The sequence below is a fragment of the Mauremys reevesii genome, linkage group 11 (assembly GCF_016161935.1).
Source record: "Mauremys reevesii isolate NIE-2019 linkage group 11, ASM1616193v1, whole genome shotgun sequence".
Taxonomy (NCBI): domain Eukaryota; kingdom Metazoa; phylum Chordata; order Testudines; family Geoemydidae; genus Mauremys; species Mauremys reevesii.
Genome location: NC_052633.1, coordinates 10185876 through 10199622, shown reverse-complemented (window position 1 = coordinate 10199622; position 13747 = coordinate 10185876). Strand labels below are relative to the sequence as shown.

General features: G+C 48.7%; 1 protein-coding gene across 4 annotated transcripts in view; it reads right to left on the bottom strand.

The window, feature by feature from the left end:
- Positions 1 to 2285: 2285 nt before the first annotated feature.
- LRRFIP1 (LRR binding FLII interacting protein 1) overlaps positions 2286 to 13747 on the bottom strand; it is a 191278-nt gene continuing 179816 nt past the window's right edge. For all 4 annotated transcript variants that reach the window (XM_039493984.1, XM_039493987.1, XM_039493985.1 and 1 more), the window contains 2 exons: positions 12271 to 12375; positions 2286 to 2432 (listed from right to left, as the gene is read on the bottom strand). In XM_039493984.1, the coding sequence (XP_039349918.1) occupies positions 2322 to 2432; positions 12271 to 12375 (216 nt within the window). In that variant the 3' untranslated portion in view covers positions 2286 to 2321. The remainder of the gene's footprint in view (positions 2433 to 12270; positions 12376 to 13747) is intronic.

Genomic DNA, 13747 nt, shown 5'->3' with positions numbered 1-13747 from the left:
AGCATCCAGGTTATGAAATTTGCATTTGACTTCTGTCTGTGATAAAGAGATTAATGCACATGGATACAAGATGAAAGTTCCTTTAAAAAAAATCACAGCACTTCCTGATGAACAAAGTATGTTTACATTTTTTGGCCCAACCCTTATTGTTACCGATTTTTCTCCTGATTTTTGCCACAAGACAGTATTTTCACCACTACCACAAGAAGATATGCCAAGCAGCAATCAACCACACAACTTAATCCTTTAATAAAATACTATGGCATGTTTATTTTAATAAAAAACTTCATTGTATTTTGCAGACACTAGAGGCTCTATACACCAGAAATTAGAAAAGTCACAGAAAGTTGCAAATCTGGTTTCTACATCTAGTTTGAGGTATTCAGCAAGAAACCTGGCTCTGCATCTGAAGAGTCTTTCCATAAACGCCCAGTTGGAGGTGGAGATTTCATTTAAAGGAGTCCTTTTACCCACTATACAGCTCTATATCTGATTGACAAGGGCAAGAAATTATGGTCTAGGTATACTTAATCCTGCTCAGTGCAGGGGTATGGCATCTTGAGGGCCTTTCCAGGCCTACATTTCTCTGATTTTTCTAGGACCACAGAAGCCTCCTCATCCCAACTCCCTCTTCCAAACCACTGATCTACTCCTTCCCACTGATGGTAAGCCAGATGCCTGAATTCATTCAGCTGGAACGAGGAGTGTTCCTCCTCTAGCCAGGGAAACACATTTTTATCTGATCTTCGAAGGTAATTAAACACAGAGATCAGCAATACTTCCTTTAGTGGACAACAGCTGGGTCCTGCATTCTAACGTCTAAATATGGAGGGAGAAGCAAGAACAGTATGTGGACCAGAAACCTAAAGCTGAGGTTAAGGAGAAATTTGGCCTCTTGACCCTGAATTTGGCTTAGTACGTGGCAAGCAACAGAAGTGAAGGGAGTCTAGGAGAGTCAGCATTCATGGAAAATTATTTCTGTTGAAGAGATATCTATCTAATCTTATATCTGGAACAGAGTTTTGTACAATAATCATCTGCTTTCCTTATGTACTACAAACTTTCTCTGGAACGGGGACAAATTGCTGGGATTTATTTCTCAGATAACTGCTTTGAATCCAACATTATAAATCTTTTCTAACGAAGCAGAGCTGTAATGCTAACAGTCACTAGATTGTAAAAACTGCCGGGGATATTTGAATTGGTTAGGTTTTCTTTTTCAAGTGGAAAATTGTTTTGTAAAATACCCAAGGAACAGTTTTGCAATTACAAAACTTGTAGAAAAATCTATGTAGCAATGTATTCTAAAGTGCTTCTTTTCTTCTCAGCTACTTATCAAAAATTAGACTGGTAGATCTTGTGTAGAAGCACAGAGATTCCTAACAGCTCAAGTACTGGTAGGTGATTTCTGATGCAGAAGAACCCTTCACACATTTTGTTTAAACCAATGATATTGCTTTGACAACTGCAGTGAAATGACGTAAGTGCAATCCACCTTTTTTTAAAACATGGCCTTACTCTGCTTTATTTATGCAACATTATTACATCCTTTAAAAGAAGTAGTTTACTTCAATTCCAAATATAGGGATTAAATAATACACATAAAAAGCTGTAATTCAGTGAAGCTATTGCCTATTCACCCTGAAATAAAATAGTCTTATGATTGAACTGGTGCAAAATTCCTTCCAAACACCTTTGTTTTATTGGCAAAGTCATTTAAGGTCACTTTTGCTTCCAAGACCATCGTCTTCCATGGTTTCCACTGAAGGAGTTTTGCTTTGTAATGGCTTGTGGTTCCACAGTGTTTTGTTAATGAACAGCCTACTATGAATATACTACTGTAGTCACTAAATTGAAGATTCTGCCATGAGAAGTCCAAAATTACAGCTCCCCTCCTTCCCCCCTAAATTTCAGCAAGACAAAATTCAAGTCCCAGTTTAATCTTTATTTTGAACACCATTTTAAATGGCAAAAAATGGCTGCTGTGCTTTTCGGGATGAAGAACTAACACGATGCCCGGTGTGCTTGTTAAATGGTATACAGGTACTGTACTGCAAACGTACCAAACATACAGTGTGGAAAGGCATCTACAGGCACAGCCATTTGGATCAGCTACTCCTATGTATATAGTGCTGCAGGATTGAATCTGCGTAGAGAGAACCACAATTTGGTGGCATGTAGCAAATGAGTGCATGTGTTTGGGGTTGTTGGTTTTTTGTTCTCAGAAGGCATGATGATAAAGCATCCCAAACAGCAAAAGACAAGAATCTCCAATGTTGTTCTCATTCCATCAAGTAGTAGTTTTCAGTGAAAGCTGGCTATTATTGCTGAGATAGTAAAGCACTTCGATTGGCCTTCATCTTCTCCAGCCGTTTCACTAGATGACCATTGCTAACTTCGAGCTCTTCAGTTTTATCCAATGCTGAGCGAAGCTGAAAGGAAGAAGCAAAGGAAAAGCCATCACTAGCTTTTGAAATGTTTTTCCTTTCTCAAAGAATGTGGCTTGGGTGTTTTACCAACACTAATTCTATTCTGATTTCCACATTGCTGCACCTCATTACAAGAACAAGCAGAAGGTCCTGATGGATTTTTGACAAGTTCTGACAAATTAAGTAACTGCCTGCACCATTACTTTGAAAGCCACACAGTGCATTTTATTCATAAGACATTTTTCCAAACTAACATGCCTCAAATTCGGACCATCCAAGTGTGATGGTCTATACTATTATAGGTCACCTCTTTTACAAGACTATGATAACTTCTGTACGAAGTATGACTTGTGAGGTATCATTTTAAAAACTCATAATCGGCTGAACATTATCCCATTGAAATATGTGTAGCAATACTATATGTGAAGTTATGAGATTCTACTGTATAATTGCTACTGAAATATGTTGCAATTCTGGGTAACACCCACAAACCAGTTTTTCAGAGACAAAGACACTGACCCCAGCCAGGTGTTAAAAAACCATCAGATACTTATGTGGCCATTCTCCAACGGGGAGGGGGGAGATGTGAATAAGCAATTTACATTGAATCACAGGAACATTTCAAACCTCATGTCCACAATAGACTGTGTCACCATGACTTAGGAAGGCTATTTCTAGCATAAGAAATTAAGTTATAAAGGGGGAGGAAAATGCTTGAGTTCACCTCTCCTTCTCCCATCTCTCTGATCAGGACATTAATGAATCTCAAAGAACTGAACTAAGGAGGGAGTGGTCCCAGGCTGCAAAGAGACCCAGCATGTGAAATTGACAACAGTGTATGGTAAGACAAAACCTTTGCTTTTAAGTTCAGTTAGCTTTTTACGCGAGGTTTTAGCTTGCTTATTATTCTTTTATTTTCTTTTGTAACTAAATCCCAACTTTTATGTATTATCACTTGTAATCACTTAAATTCTATCTTTCTGTAATTAACAAATTTAGCTTATTGTTTTATCTTACCCAGTGTGTTTGGATTAAAGTGCGTGGGAAACTGTTTTTGGGATAAGCCCTTATCCTTTACCTTTGATGAAATTATGGACTTTCTATGAGCTTGCATTGTTCAATAGTGTGCTGGATAGTACAAGATGCACATTTTTGGTGGAAAGTCTGGGACTAAGAATTTGTGGGCGTCGCCCTGTATTAATGAGTGACTGGTCAGAGTGCTCATGTATTTAGCTGGGAGTGAATTTGAACGCTGAAGGCTGTGTGAGCAGGCGAAGAGTGGATGTTCTGACAGCACGGCAGCGTAAAAGGCACCCCAGCCTAGAGTTAAGGAGACACTGCTGTTCAACTCTCATATTCTACCCTGGGGAATGTCACACAAGCTAAATAGCTTGAATTTCAGAGGTGCTGAGCAAACCTCACTCTCTCTCAAGTCAATGCGAACTCCAAGAGGAATAGTATGTGTTCAGCACCTCTGAAATTCAGGCCATTTACTTAGGTGCCTGAAGATTATTACATTTGCTTACTATATATTTATGGTAGCACTAACTTCCCAAAAACTCATGAAGGATAGTTTCTGCTCCAGTGGTTTCACACTATAAGAACAGACAGGTAGAGAGTGCTTTGGCGAAAAGGAACAAGTCATTGATTCATTATAGGCAGCATGGAGGAAATGGGTCTTTTAAGGCCTGGTCTACACTAAGGGGAGGGGGTGTCGAACTAAGGTACGCAAGTTCAGCTATGCAAATAGCGTAGCTGAACTCGAACGACCTTAGTTCGAACTACTCACCCGTCCAGATGCCGCGGGATCGAAGTCCGTGGCTCCCCCGTCGACTCCGCCACCGCCGTTCGTGGTGGTGGAGTTCCGGAGTCGACGGGAGCACGTTCGGAGTTCGAACTATCGCGTCTAGATTAGACGCGATAGTTCGAACTCCGAGAAGTCGAACTCTACGCGTCGACCCGGCAGGTAAGTGTAGACCTACCCTAAGAAGGCCTTATGTCGACAGAGTCAGGGCACTGTGGATGAGGTTGCACCATGCAGAAAGGGGCCACAATGAAGGCGGAACAGAGGTTATTGTGTAAGAAAGTGACAAATGAGCAGACAAGGGCTAGAGTATAGATGGACTGGAGGGGTGGACAATATGAAGCTTGACAAAAGAAAAGTAGGAAGGGGCAGAATTATACGGAACTTTGAATGTGATGACAAGATGTCTAAATTTGAGGTGATCATGTGTGGGGAGCCCATTGAGGGACCTGATCAAAACAACAAGCAAGGAAGACTAGTTCAGTAGCTGCAATGTCAATCAGTGTAAGTGCTTGACTTTAAGCACCAAACATGTAAAGTTACTTGTGTGGCCTATCTTCTAGGTCCTTTATTGTTGATTCTGTGTCACTGTGGTTAAATAATGAAACGCAATCTCTGATACCCCAAATGCCAGTATTCCCAGCTTCCCACTAATTTCTCATTTACACATCCCAATAAGGTCAAAGATTTGAAAGTACAAAAACAGAAGCTGTAATTGAGAACTGATTCTTAATGACATTAGTTAAAGGACATGTATGCCAACACTTGTAACTGTTTTTATAGTACAAACACCAATTATTCAAGTCTTATATATGCTGACTCAAATGGACATTTGGATTTGACACTTACAAATTACACTGTCATTGAAGTAGAACTGTACTGAAGGATACAACCTAACACGAGAGCTCCATAAGAAAAGACGGTTACTCACCGTTGTAACTGTTGTTCTTCGAGATGTGTTGCTCATATCCATTCCATGTAGGTGTGCGCGTGCCGCGTGCACGTTCGTCGGAGACTTTTACCCTAGCAACTCAGTGGGTCGGCTGGGCGCCCCCTGGAGTGGCGCCACTATGGTCGCGGATATATACCCCAGCCGACCCACCCACTCCTCAGTTCCTTCTTGCCGGCGACTCCGACAGTGGGGAAGGAGGGTGGGTGTGGAATGGATATGAGCAACACATCTCGAAGAACAATAGTTACAACGGTGAGTAACCGTCTTTTCTTCTTCGAGTGCTTGCTCATATCCATTCCACGTAGGTGATTCCCAAGCCTTACCTAGGCGGTGGGGTCGGAGTGAGACGTGATCGAGTGTAAAATTGCTGAGCCGAAGGTGGCATCGTCTCTAGACTGCTGCACCAAAGCATAGTGTGAGGTAAACGTGTGTATTGAGGACCAGGTTGCTGCTCTGCAGATCTCCTGGATCGGCACGTGCACCAGGAAGGCGGCCGAGGAAGCCTGAGCTCTCGTGGAATGGGCGGTGAGGTGGCCCGCCGGAACATGGGCCAAGTCATAGCACATGCGGATGCACGCCGTCAGCCACGAGGAAATCCTCTGAGTGGAGATAGGGAGGCCTTTCATACAATCCGCTACTGCTACAAAAAGCTGAGGGGACTTACGAAAGGGCCTTGTGCGATCGATGAAGAAGGCAAGTGCCCTGCGGACATCTAGGGAACGTAAGCGCTGCTCTCGGGGAGATGAGTGAGGCTTTGGGCAGAAGACCGGGAGGAAGATGTCCTGATTGGTATGAAAGGCCGAAACCACCTTAGGCAGAAAAGCGGGATGCGGCCTTAGCTGCACTTTGTCTTTATGAAAGACCGTGTAAGGAGGGTCTACAGTCAGGGCCCGTAGCTCGGAGACCCTGCAGGCCGAAGTAATGGCGACCAGAAAAACCGTCTTCCACGAAAGGTAGAGAAGAGAACAGGTTGCCAGTGGCTCAAAGGGCGGTCCCATGAGCCTGGTAAGTACCAGATTGAGGTCCCAGGTTGGGGCGGGGCGACGGACCGGAGGGTAGAGGCGTTCCAGCCCCCTGCGGAATCTAATGACCACCGGGTGAGAGAACACTGAGTGTCCACGTTCGCCAGGGTGGAAGGCGGATATGGCCGCTAAGTGCACTTTCAGGGAAGAAATAGCAAGGCCTTGTTGCTTAAGGAACCACAGGTAGTCCAAAATGACCTGAACGGGAACCTCCATGGGTACCAAAGTTCGTGACTCACACCATAACGAGAAGCGCTTCCACTTGGCCAAGTACGTGGACCGAGTGGAAGGTTTCCTGCTGCTGAGCAAGACGTGCTGCACAGGGGCGGAGCAGCATAGCTCAGAGGCGTTTAGCCACGCAGGAGCCATGCTGTGAGGTGGAGAGCGGGGAGGTCTGGGTGGCAAAGAGTCCCGTGCTCCTGTGTTATGAGGTCCGGGCGGAGGGGGAGGGTGATCGGTGGAGATACCGAGAGGCTGAGCAACGTGGAGTACCACGGTTGCCTGGGCCATGCTGAGGCAATCAGGATCAGATGAGCCCTGTCCTGCTGGAGCTTCAACAAAACTTTGTGGACTAGCGGGAAGGGGGAAAACGCGTAAAGCAGGTGGCGCGTCCACTGGATGAGGAACGCGTCCGAGATCGACCCCGGTGAGTGGCCCCGGAACGAGCAGAACGCGTGGCATTTCCTGTTCACCCGAGTCGCAAAGAGGTCCAGCTGGGGAAAGCCCCACTTGCGGAAGATCGAATGGATAACGTCCGGTCTTATGGACCACTCGTGGCACAGGAAGGATCTGCTCAACCGATCCGCGAGAGTGTTCCGAACTCCCGGGAGAAAGGAGGCCCCCAGGTCGATCGAATGAGTCAGGCAAAATTCCCACAAGTGGATGGCCTCTGCACAAAGAGGGAAGGAGCGAGTCCCGCCCTGCTTGTTTATGTAGTACATGGCCGTTGTGTTGTCCGTAAGGACGGAGACACAACGGCCGGACAGAGGCCTGCGGAACGCCTGGCAGGCTAGGCGAACTGCTCTGAGCTCCCGCACGTTTATGTGGAGGGAGAGCTCCTCTGGTGACCACAGGCCCTGGGTGCGCAGATGACCTAGGTGGGCTCCCCAGCCGAGAGAAGACGCGTCCGTCATCAGGGACAGCGTTGGTTGGGGCGGGTGAAAGGGCAGCCCCGCACAGACCGTGGAGGGGTTCAGCCACCAGTCGAGGGAACGAAGCGCACTCAATGGAACGGTGACCAGGGTGTCTAGCGAGTCTCTGGCCGGGCGGTACACCGAATGTAACCATGTTTGAAATGGGCGGAGCCGAAGCCTGGCGTACTTGGTGACGAATGTACAGGCCGCCATGTGTCCTATCAGAGTGAGGCAGGTGCGGACCGAGGTCGTAGGGAAAGCCTGAAGGCTGCGGACAACGGATGTCAATACCAGGAACCTCAGCTGAGGGAGACAGGCCCTGGCCAGAGTGGAGTCCAAGGTCGCTCCTATGAAGTCCAGCCTCTGTGTGGGAACCAGGGTGGATTTGTCCGTATCGAGCAACAGGCCGAGGCTCGTGAACAGGGCCGATGCCACTCGCACATGCTCCGCGGTCTGTTCTCGAGAGGCCCCCTTGAGGAGCCAATTGTCCAGGTAGGGGAACACGTGGAGCCCTTGGTGACGGAGGTGGGCGGCCACCACCGCCATGCACTTCGTGAAGACTCGAGGTGCTGTGGAGAGGCCAAAGGGAAGGACCGCAAACTGGAAATGGCGATGGCCCACCACGAAGCGGAGGTAACATCTGTGTGGAGGAAAGATGGCTATATGAAAGTAAGCGTCTTTCATGTCAAGGGCAGCATACCAGTCCCTGGGATCCAAGGAAGGGATAATGGTCCCTAGGGAGACCATGCGGAACTTTAACTTTACTAGAAATTTGTTGAGGCCTCTTAGGTCAAGAATCGGCCTGAGACCCCCTTTTGACTTTGGAATCAGAAAATAACGGGAGTAAAACCCTTTGCCCCAGTCGGTCCCTGGTACCTCCTCTATCGTTCCGATATTGAGGAGCATCCGGACCTCCTGTAAGAGGAGGTGCTCGTGAGAGGGGTCCCTGAAGAGGGACTGGGAGGGAGGGCGGAAAGGCGGGGGTGAAGCAAACTGGAGGTGGTATCTGTGCTTCACGGTGCACAGAACCCAGACATCTGAGGTCAAGAGGGACCACGCCGGGAAAAAATAAGAGAGGCGGTTGGAGAACGGGGGGGAAGGATCCAAGACAGGAAAAGGTATGCTGCCCCCGGGCGCGCCTTCAAAAGGACGACTTCGGGTCCGACTGCGGCTTAGAGGAGCCGCGATTCTGGCCGGACTGAGGGCCCGAATACCGCCTACGGCTTCCTCGCCCTCGGCGTCTATTAAAATCCTGACCCCGACGGGGCACAAAGTATGGACGGAAATGCTGAGGGCGGTAGGTGCGTCGCTGGGTTACGGGAGTGTGCATACCCAGGTTGCGCATCGTGACTCTGTTATCTTTTAAGTTCTGGAGTCTAGAATCAGTCTTTTCTGAGAACAAGGCACTGCCCTCGAAGGGCAAGTCCTGCAAGGTGTATTGAAGCTCGGGCGGAAGAGTGGAGGCCTGGAGCCAGGCGATGCGCCGCATGGTGACTCCGGTCGCTATAGACCTGGCCGCGGAATCCGCCGCATCAAGGGAAGCCTGCAAGGAGGTCCTTGCCACCTTTTTCCCTTCTGTCAGGAAGGCTTTATACTCCTGGCAGGAATCCGGAGGAAGCAATTCCTGAAACTTGTCCATTTCTGTCCAGGTGTTGAAGTCGTAGCGACTCAGCAGGGCATGCTGATTGGCTATGCGCAGCTGGAGGGCGCCCGCAGAGTATACCTTACGGCCCAGAAGGTCCATACGCCTGGCCTCTTTAGATTTTGGTGCGGGGGCCGGCTGACCATGACGCTCCCTGTCGTTAACCGACTGAACAACCAGAGAAGGAGGCGGATGCATATAAAGGTACTCATACCCGTGGGATGGCACCATGTATTTCCGCTCGACTCCTTTAGCCGTCGGCGGAATAGAAGCTGGCGTTTGCTACAACGTATCCTTTTTTGCCTGGATGGTCTTGATAAAGGGCAGAGCCACCCTGGTAGGCGCGTCTGCCAACAGAATGCTGCAGACCGGGTCATCGACCTCTGTGACCTCCTCCATCTTGATATTAATGTTGAGTGCCACTCGTCTGAGGAGGTCTTGATGCGCAGCAAGGTCCACTGGGGGCGGGCTCGTGGACGACGCGCCCGCCACCGCTTCATCCGGTGAGGAAGAAGAGGAACCACCGGGTCGGAGGACCTCCTGGATGAGCTCCTCCTGTTGGGGCTCCTGCTCCAGATGTTCAGGCGAGGTGGTGGTAGGAGGCGGCTGAGCATCCGTACCAGCTGGCGGAGGGCGACTCACTGTTGCCTCTGGGGCTCGATGTTCGTCCGGGACCGTCTGAGATGGAACTGTGGTAAGCCCAAGGTGTCCAAAAGGGCCACTGCTGAACTCCTTGTGATTCAGAGTGGGAGTCCTGGAATAAACCCTCCGGCACATCTGCTTCCCGATCTTGGGAGTAGAGGCTACCCGCCCGGGACGAAGCTGAGGGGTGTCGAGAAGGCCATGGTGGAGCAGATAGGCCTTGGGCAGATGTTCCCACCGACCTGGTGCTTTTGCGCACCGGGGAACGGTGCCTTGAGGTACTCCGGTGCCGCGATCGGGTCCGGGACCTGCGACCTGGACGGTGCCGGGAGGTCGACCGTGACCGAGAGCTTCTGCGTCGAGAGCGGCTCCGAGTGGAGCGGTGCCGGTAGCGGTGCTGGGACCTTGAACGGTGCCGAGAGTAATACGACAGCGACCGGGAACGGGAACGGTGCCACGAGTCCGACCGGCGTCGTGTCAGGGAACGGTGCCGGGACTGCGAGCGGCGGGACGACCGCGAACGGTGCCGAGATCTTGAACACCGACGGGACCGTGATCGGGAGTGGTGCCGATCGGGGGCGCAGATTGAAGGTGGACGGATCAGGGCCGGCTTCCCAAGCGATCGGACTACCCGCACCGGCGGTGCCGGGGGTGGCGGCGGTGCCGCATCCGAGATCGCGATCAAGTCCCTCGCCACTTCACAGACTTCCGGCATGGATGGGACGATCAACTCCACTGCGGCGGGTGCCGGGGAGATAGGTGCCGGACTCGACGGCCCTTGGCGAACCGCAGTCGACGGCAACGGCTCAGCAGACACTGCCGTGGCTGCAGGCACTGGCCGGTGCATTGGAGCTGTGCCCTCGTGCCGCACCACGGGCGGTGCCGGGTCGGCAGGGGTCTTAGACTTTCTCGCTTGAGGCGAGAGCGAGCGGCTGTGGCCTGACTTGGAAGCAGGCATCCGGTGCCAAGGAGTAGATGATGCACTGGTGCCGAAGAGCCGCTTTTCGGTTCTGAAGGGGGAGCACTCGGTGCCAAGGACGGAGGGGTTAGAGCCGCCTCCATGAGGAGTTGCTTAAGTCTAATGTCCCTCTCTTTCTTTGTACGAGGCTTGAACGACTTACAAATTGGGCACTTAGCCGTTAAGTGTGACTCCCCGAGGCACTTCAAGCAGGAGGAATGTGGATCCCCAGTTGGCATCGGGCGATGGCAAGCCGAGCACAGCTTGAATCCCGGGGAGTTAAACTAAACTGTAATTAATCAACTAAACTAACTACTTTATTTAAACTAACAACTTAGAGAACTATATACACAATGAGAATAGAACAATTGAGAGAATGCTAGGGAGGTGGAGGTCAGCTACGCTGCACTCCACAGTTCCAACGACCGACACGGGCGGTAAGAAGGAACTGAGGAGTGGGTGGGTCGGCTGGGGTATATATCCGCGACCATAGTGGCGCCACTCCAGGGGGCGCCCAGCCGACCCACTGAGTTGCTAGGGTAAAAGTCTCCGACGAACGTGCACGCGGCGCACACACACCTACATGGAATGGATATGAGCAAGCACTCGAAGAAGAACATAAGAACATAAGAAAGGCCGTACCGGGTCAGACCAAAGGTCCATCTAGCCCAGTATCTGTCTACCGACAGTGGCCAATGCCAGGTGCCCCAGAGGGAGTGAACCTAACAGGCAATGTTCAAGTGATCTCTCTCCTGCCATCCATCTCCATCCTCTGACGAACAGAGGCTAGGGACACCATTCTTACCCATCCTGGCTAATAGCCATTTATGGACTTAGCCACCATGAATTTATCCAGTCCCCTTTTAAACATTGTTATAGTCCTAGCCTTCACAACCTCCTCAGGTAAGGAGTTCCACAAGTTGACTGTGCGCTGCGTGAAGAAGAACTTCCTTTTATTTGTTTTAAACCTGCTGCCTATTAATTTCATTTGGTGACCCCTAGTTCTTGTATTATGGGAATAAGTAAATAACTTTTCCTTATCCACTTTCTCAACATCACTCATGATTTTATATACCTCTATCATGTCCCCCCTTAGTCTTCTCTTTTCCAAGCTGAAGAGTCCTAGCCTCTTTAATCTTTCCTCGTATGGGACCCTCTCTAATCCCCTAATCATTTTAGTTGCTCTTTTCTGAACCTTTTCTAGTGCTAGAATATCTTTTTTGAGGTGAGGAGACCACATCTGTACACAGTATTCGAGATGTGGGCGTACCATGGATTTATATAAGGGCAATAATATATATATTCTCAGTCTTATTCTCTATCCTCTTTTTAATGATTCCTAAAACCAGTCTAGTCAGTAGCACCAAGTCTGATACAAGTCAGAGAGGTGTGCTAGGCATTAAGGATCACGTTACCTAAGAATCATTTACAATAATCAGTTCAAAGGAAGTGTGCTATCATGAGTTGTCACAGTTGCACTTGCATTAATCAGACCTAAGAGTGCTAAGATTCTGGCCAAATCCTTCAGCACAACTAACAGGAACAATACAAAAGTAGCCATTTACCTTGCAGTAACCCAAGAACGGTGGCAACTATTGTAAAAAAAAGCTTTCAGAGATGCGTCTGCTAATCTTCTGTAGATTAAATTCAAACTGAATTTACTCGTCTAGAATGTAACAGTAAATTACCTCTCTTTGGAGTTTGCGTTTCTCAGCTTTCAGTTCATCTTCTATTTTTTCAGCATTTTCAGCAGCACATTTGTATCGAGCTACTTGACCCTCCAACCGTATTACCTAAGGTTAAAAAGCAAGTATACCATTTAGAACTGTGTACAGGTAAAATAACTTCTAATCCTGTCTTTCCTTTGGCAACCCAGTGAAGTGGGGAGTCTACACTGTGTTCTTATTAGAATGAAGGGCATGTTCTGAGAAAAACTATGCCACAGAGGTGTCAGTTACTGGTATTCTTCTCTAATATTCTACCAACAATATGGGGAAATGTTTCAATGTCTTAAAAAAACCTAACTTACCTACACTGAAAGTTAAACAGGGCAAACTTCTCTACAACCAGTGACTAAGTAGGGCCATTCTCTCCTCTGAAGAATAACGGTGTTGCTGACTTATGCAGGACAAAAGGCATAATGAGCAGTGACACCCATTTGTCATACTCCACACCATTTGCCTCCAGCCAGTCAAGAACCGTAGGTATCTGGATATAACCACATCCTAAAGTGTTCTTCTATTTTCAAAATGGTGTTAACACAGATCCTTGAAGTTGATTGTTGTTTTGAACTCTACATTTACAGAATAATATTTCCTATACGTAAATGAAAGTATTTCCAGTCTGTGTGAACACAATGAGATAGCTCTGAATCCCTAACAATCCTAAGCTTGTTACAGCAAACAAGACTAAAGGCTTACCTACACTGCCTCAGAGTTTGGACTACAGGTGTGAATAGCAGCGCACACCAAACTGTTGCACTGTATCTCCCCCAAGTGGATGCTGCGAGTACTAACTGAAAGGTTCATAGTTCGTGTTAATGTAGTCCTTTTCAAACAGGATTACCTTTATTCCTAGGGGAATTCTGCACCAGTGCACAATGCAGAATTTGCACACAATTTTATTTTTTCCCTTAGAATTTGCACTGCAGAGTTGCTGGCTGCCTAGAGAGGCTCCTGGACCCCACAGAGCCTGGCTCCCAAGCTCACAAATAGAGAACACCGCCAAGGGAAGGGGGAGCTGGAGGGTTCCCAGCAGCTGAAGTTCCCAGCATGCCCTGAAGGAAGGAGGCAGTGTACAGGCAACTCCATATGTGCCCAGGACTCAGCATCAGGCTGTTTTTCCCTCTGGATCCGTGGGCTCTGGAAGTGCAGGTGTCTGGCCCCGCAACTGGGTTCTGTGGGGAGGGGGTGTGGGTGTCTGGGCCAGGAGGCCCCACTCAGCCCCCTGTAACACCCCCCAAATATCCTCTCCCAGTACGGACCTCTCCAGCATCCCCAAATACTACCTCCAGCACTCTCCAACTGTACCCACTCCAGCTCCACCTCTCACTACCCCCCAGCAGTATCCTCTATTTGGAAACCTCTATATGGTACCCCTATGGGGGCAGGGTGAAAAAACAAGAATCAACTAAAAGACCATAGGAGCAGATTTTTCTCCCAAGAT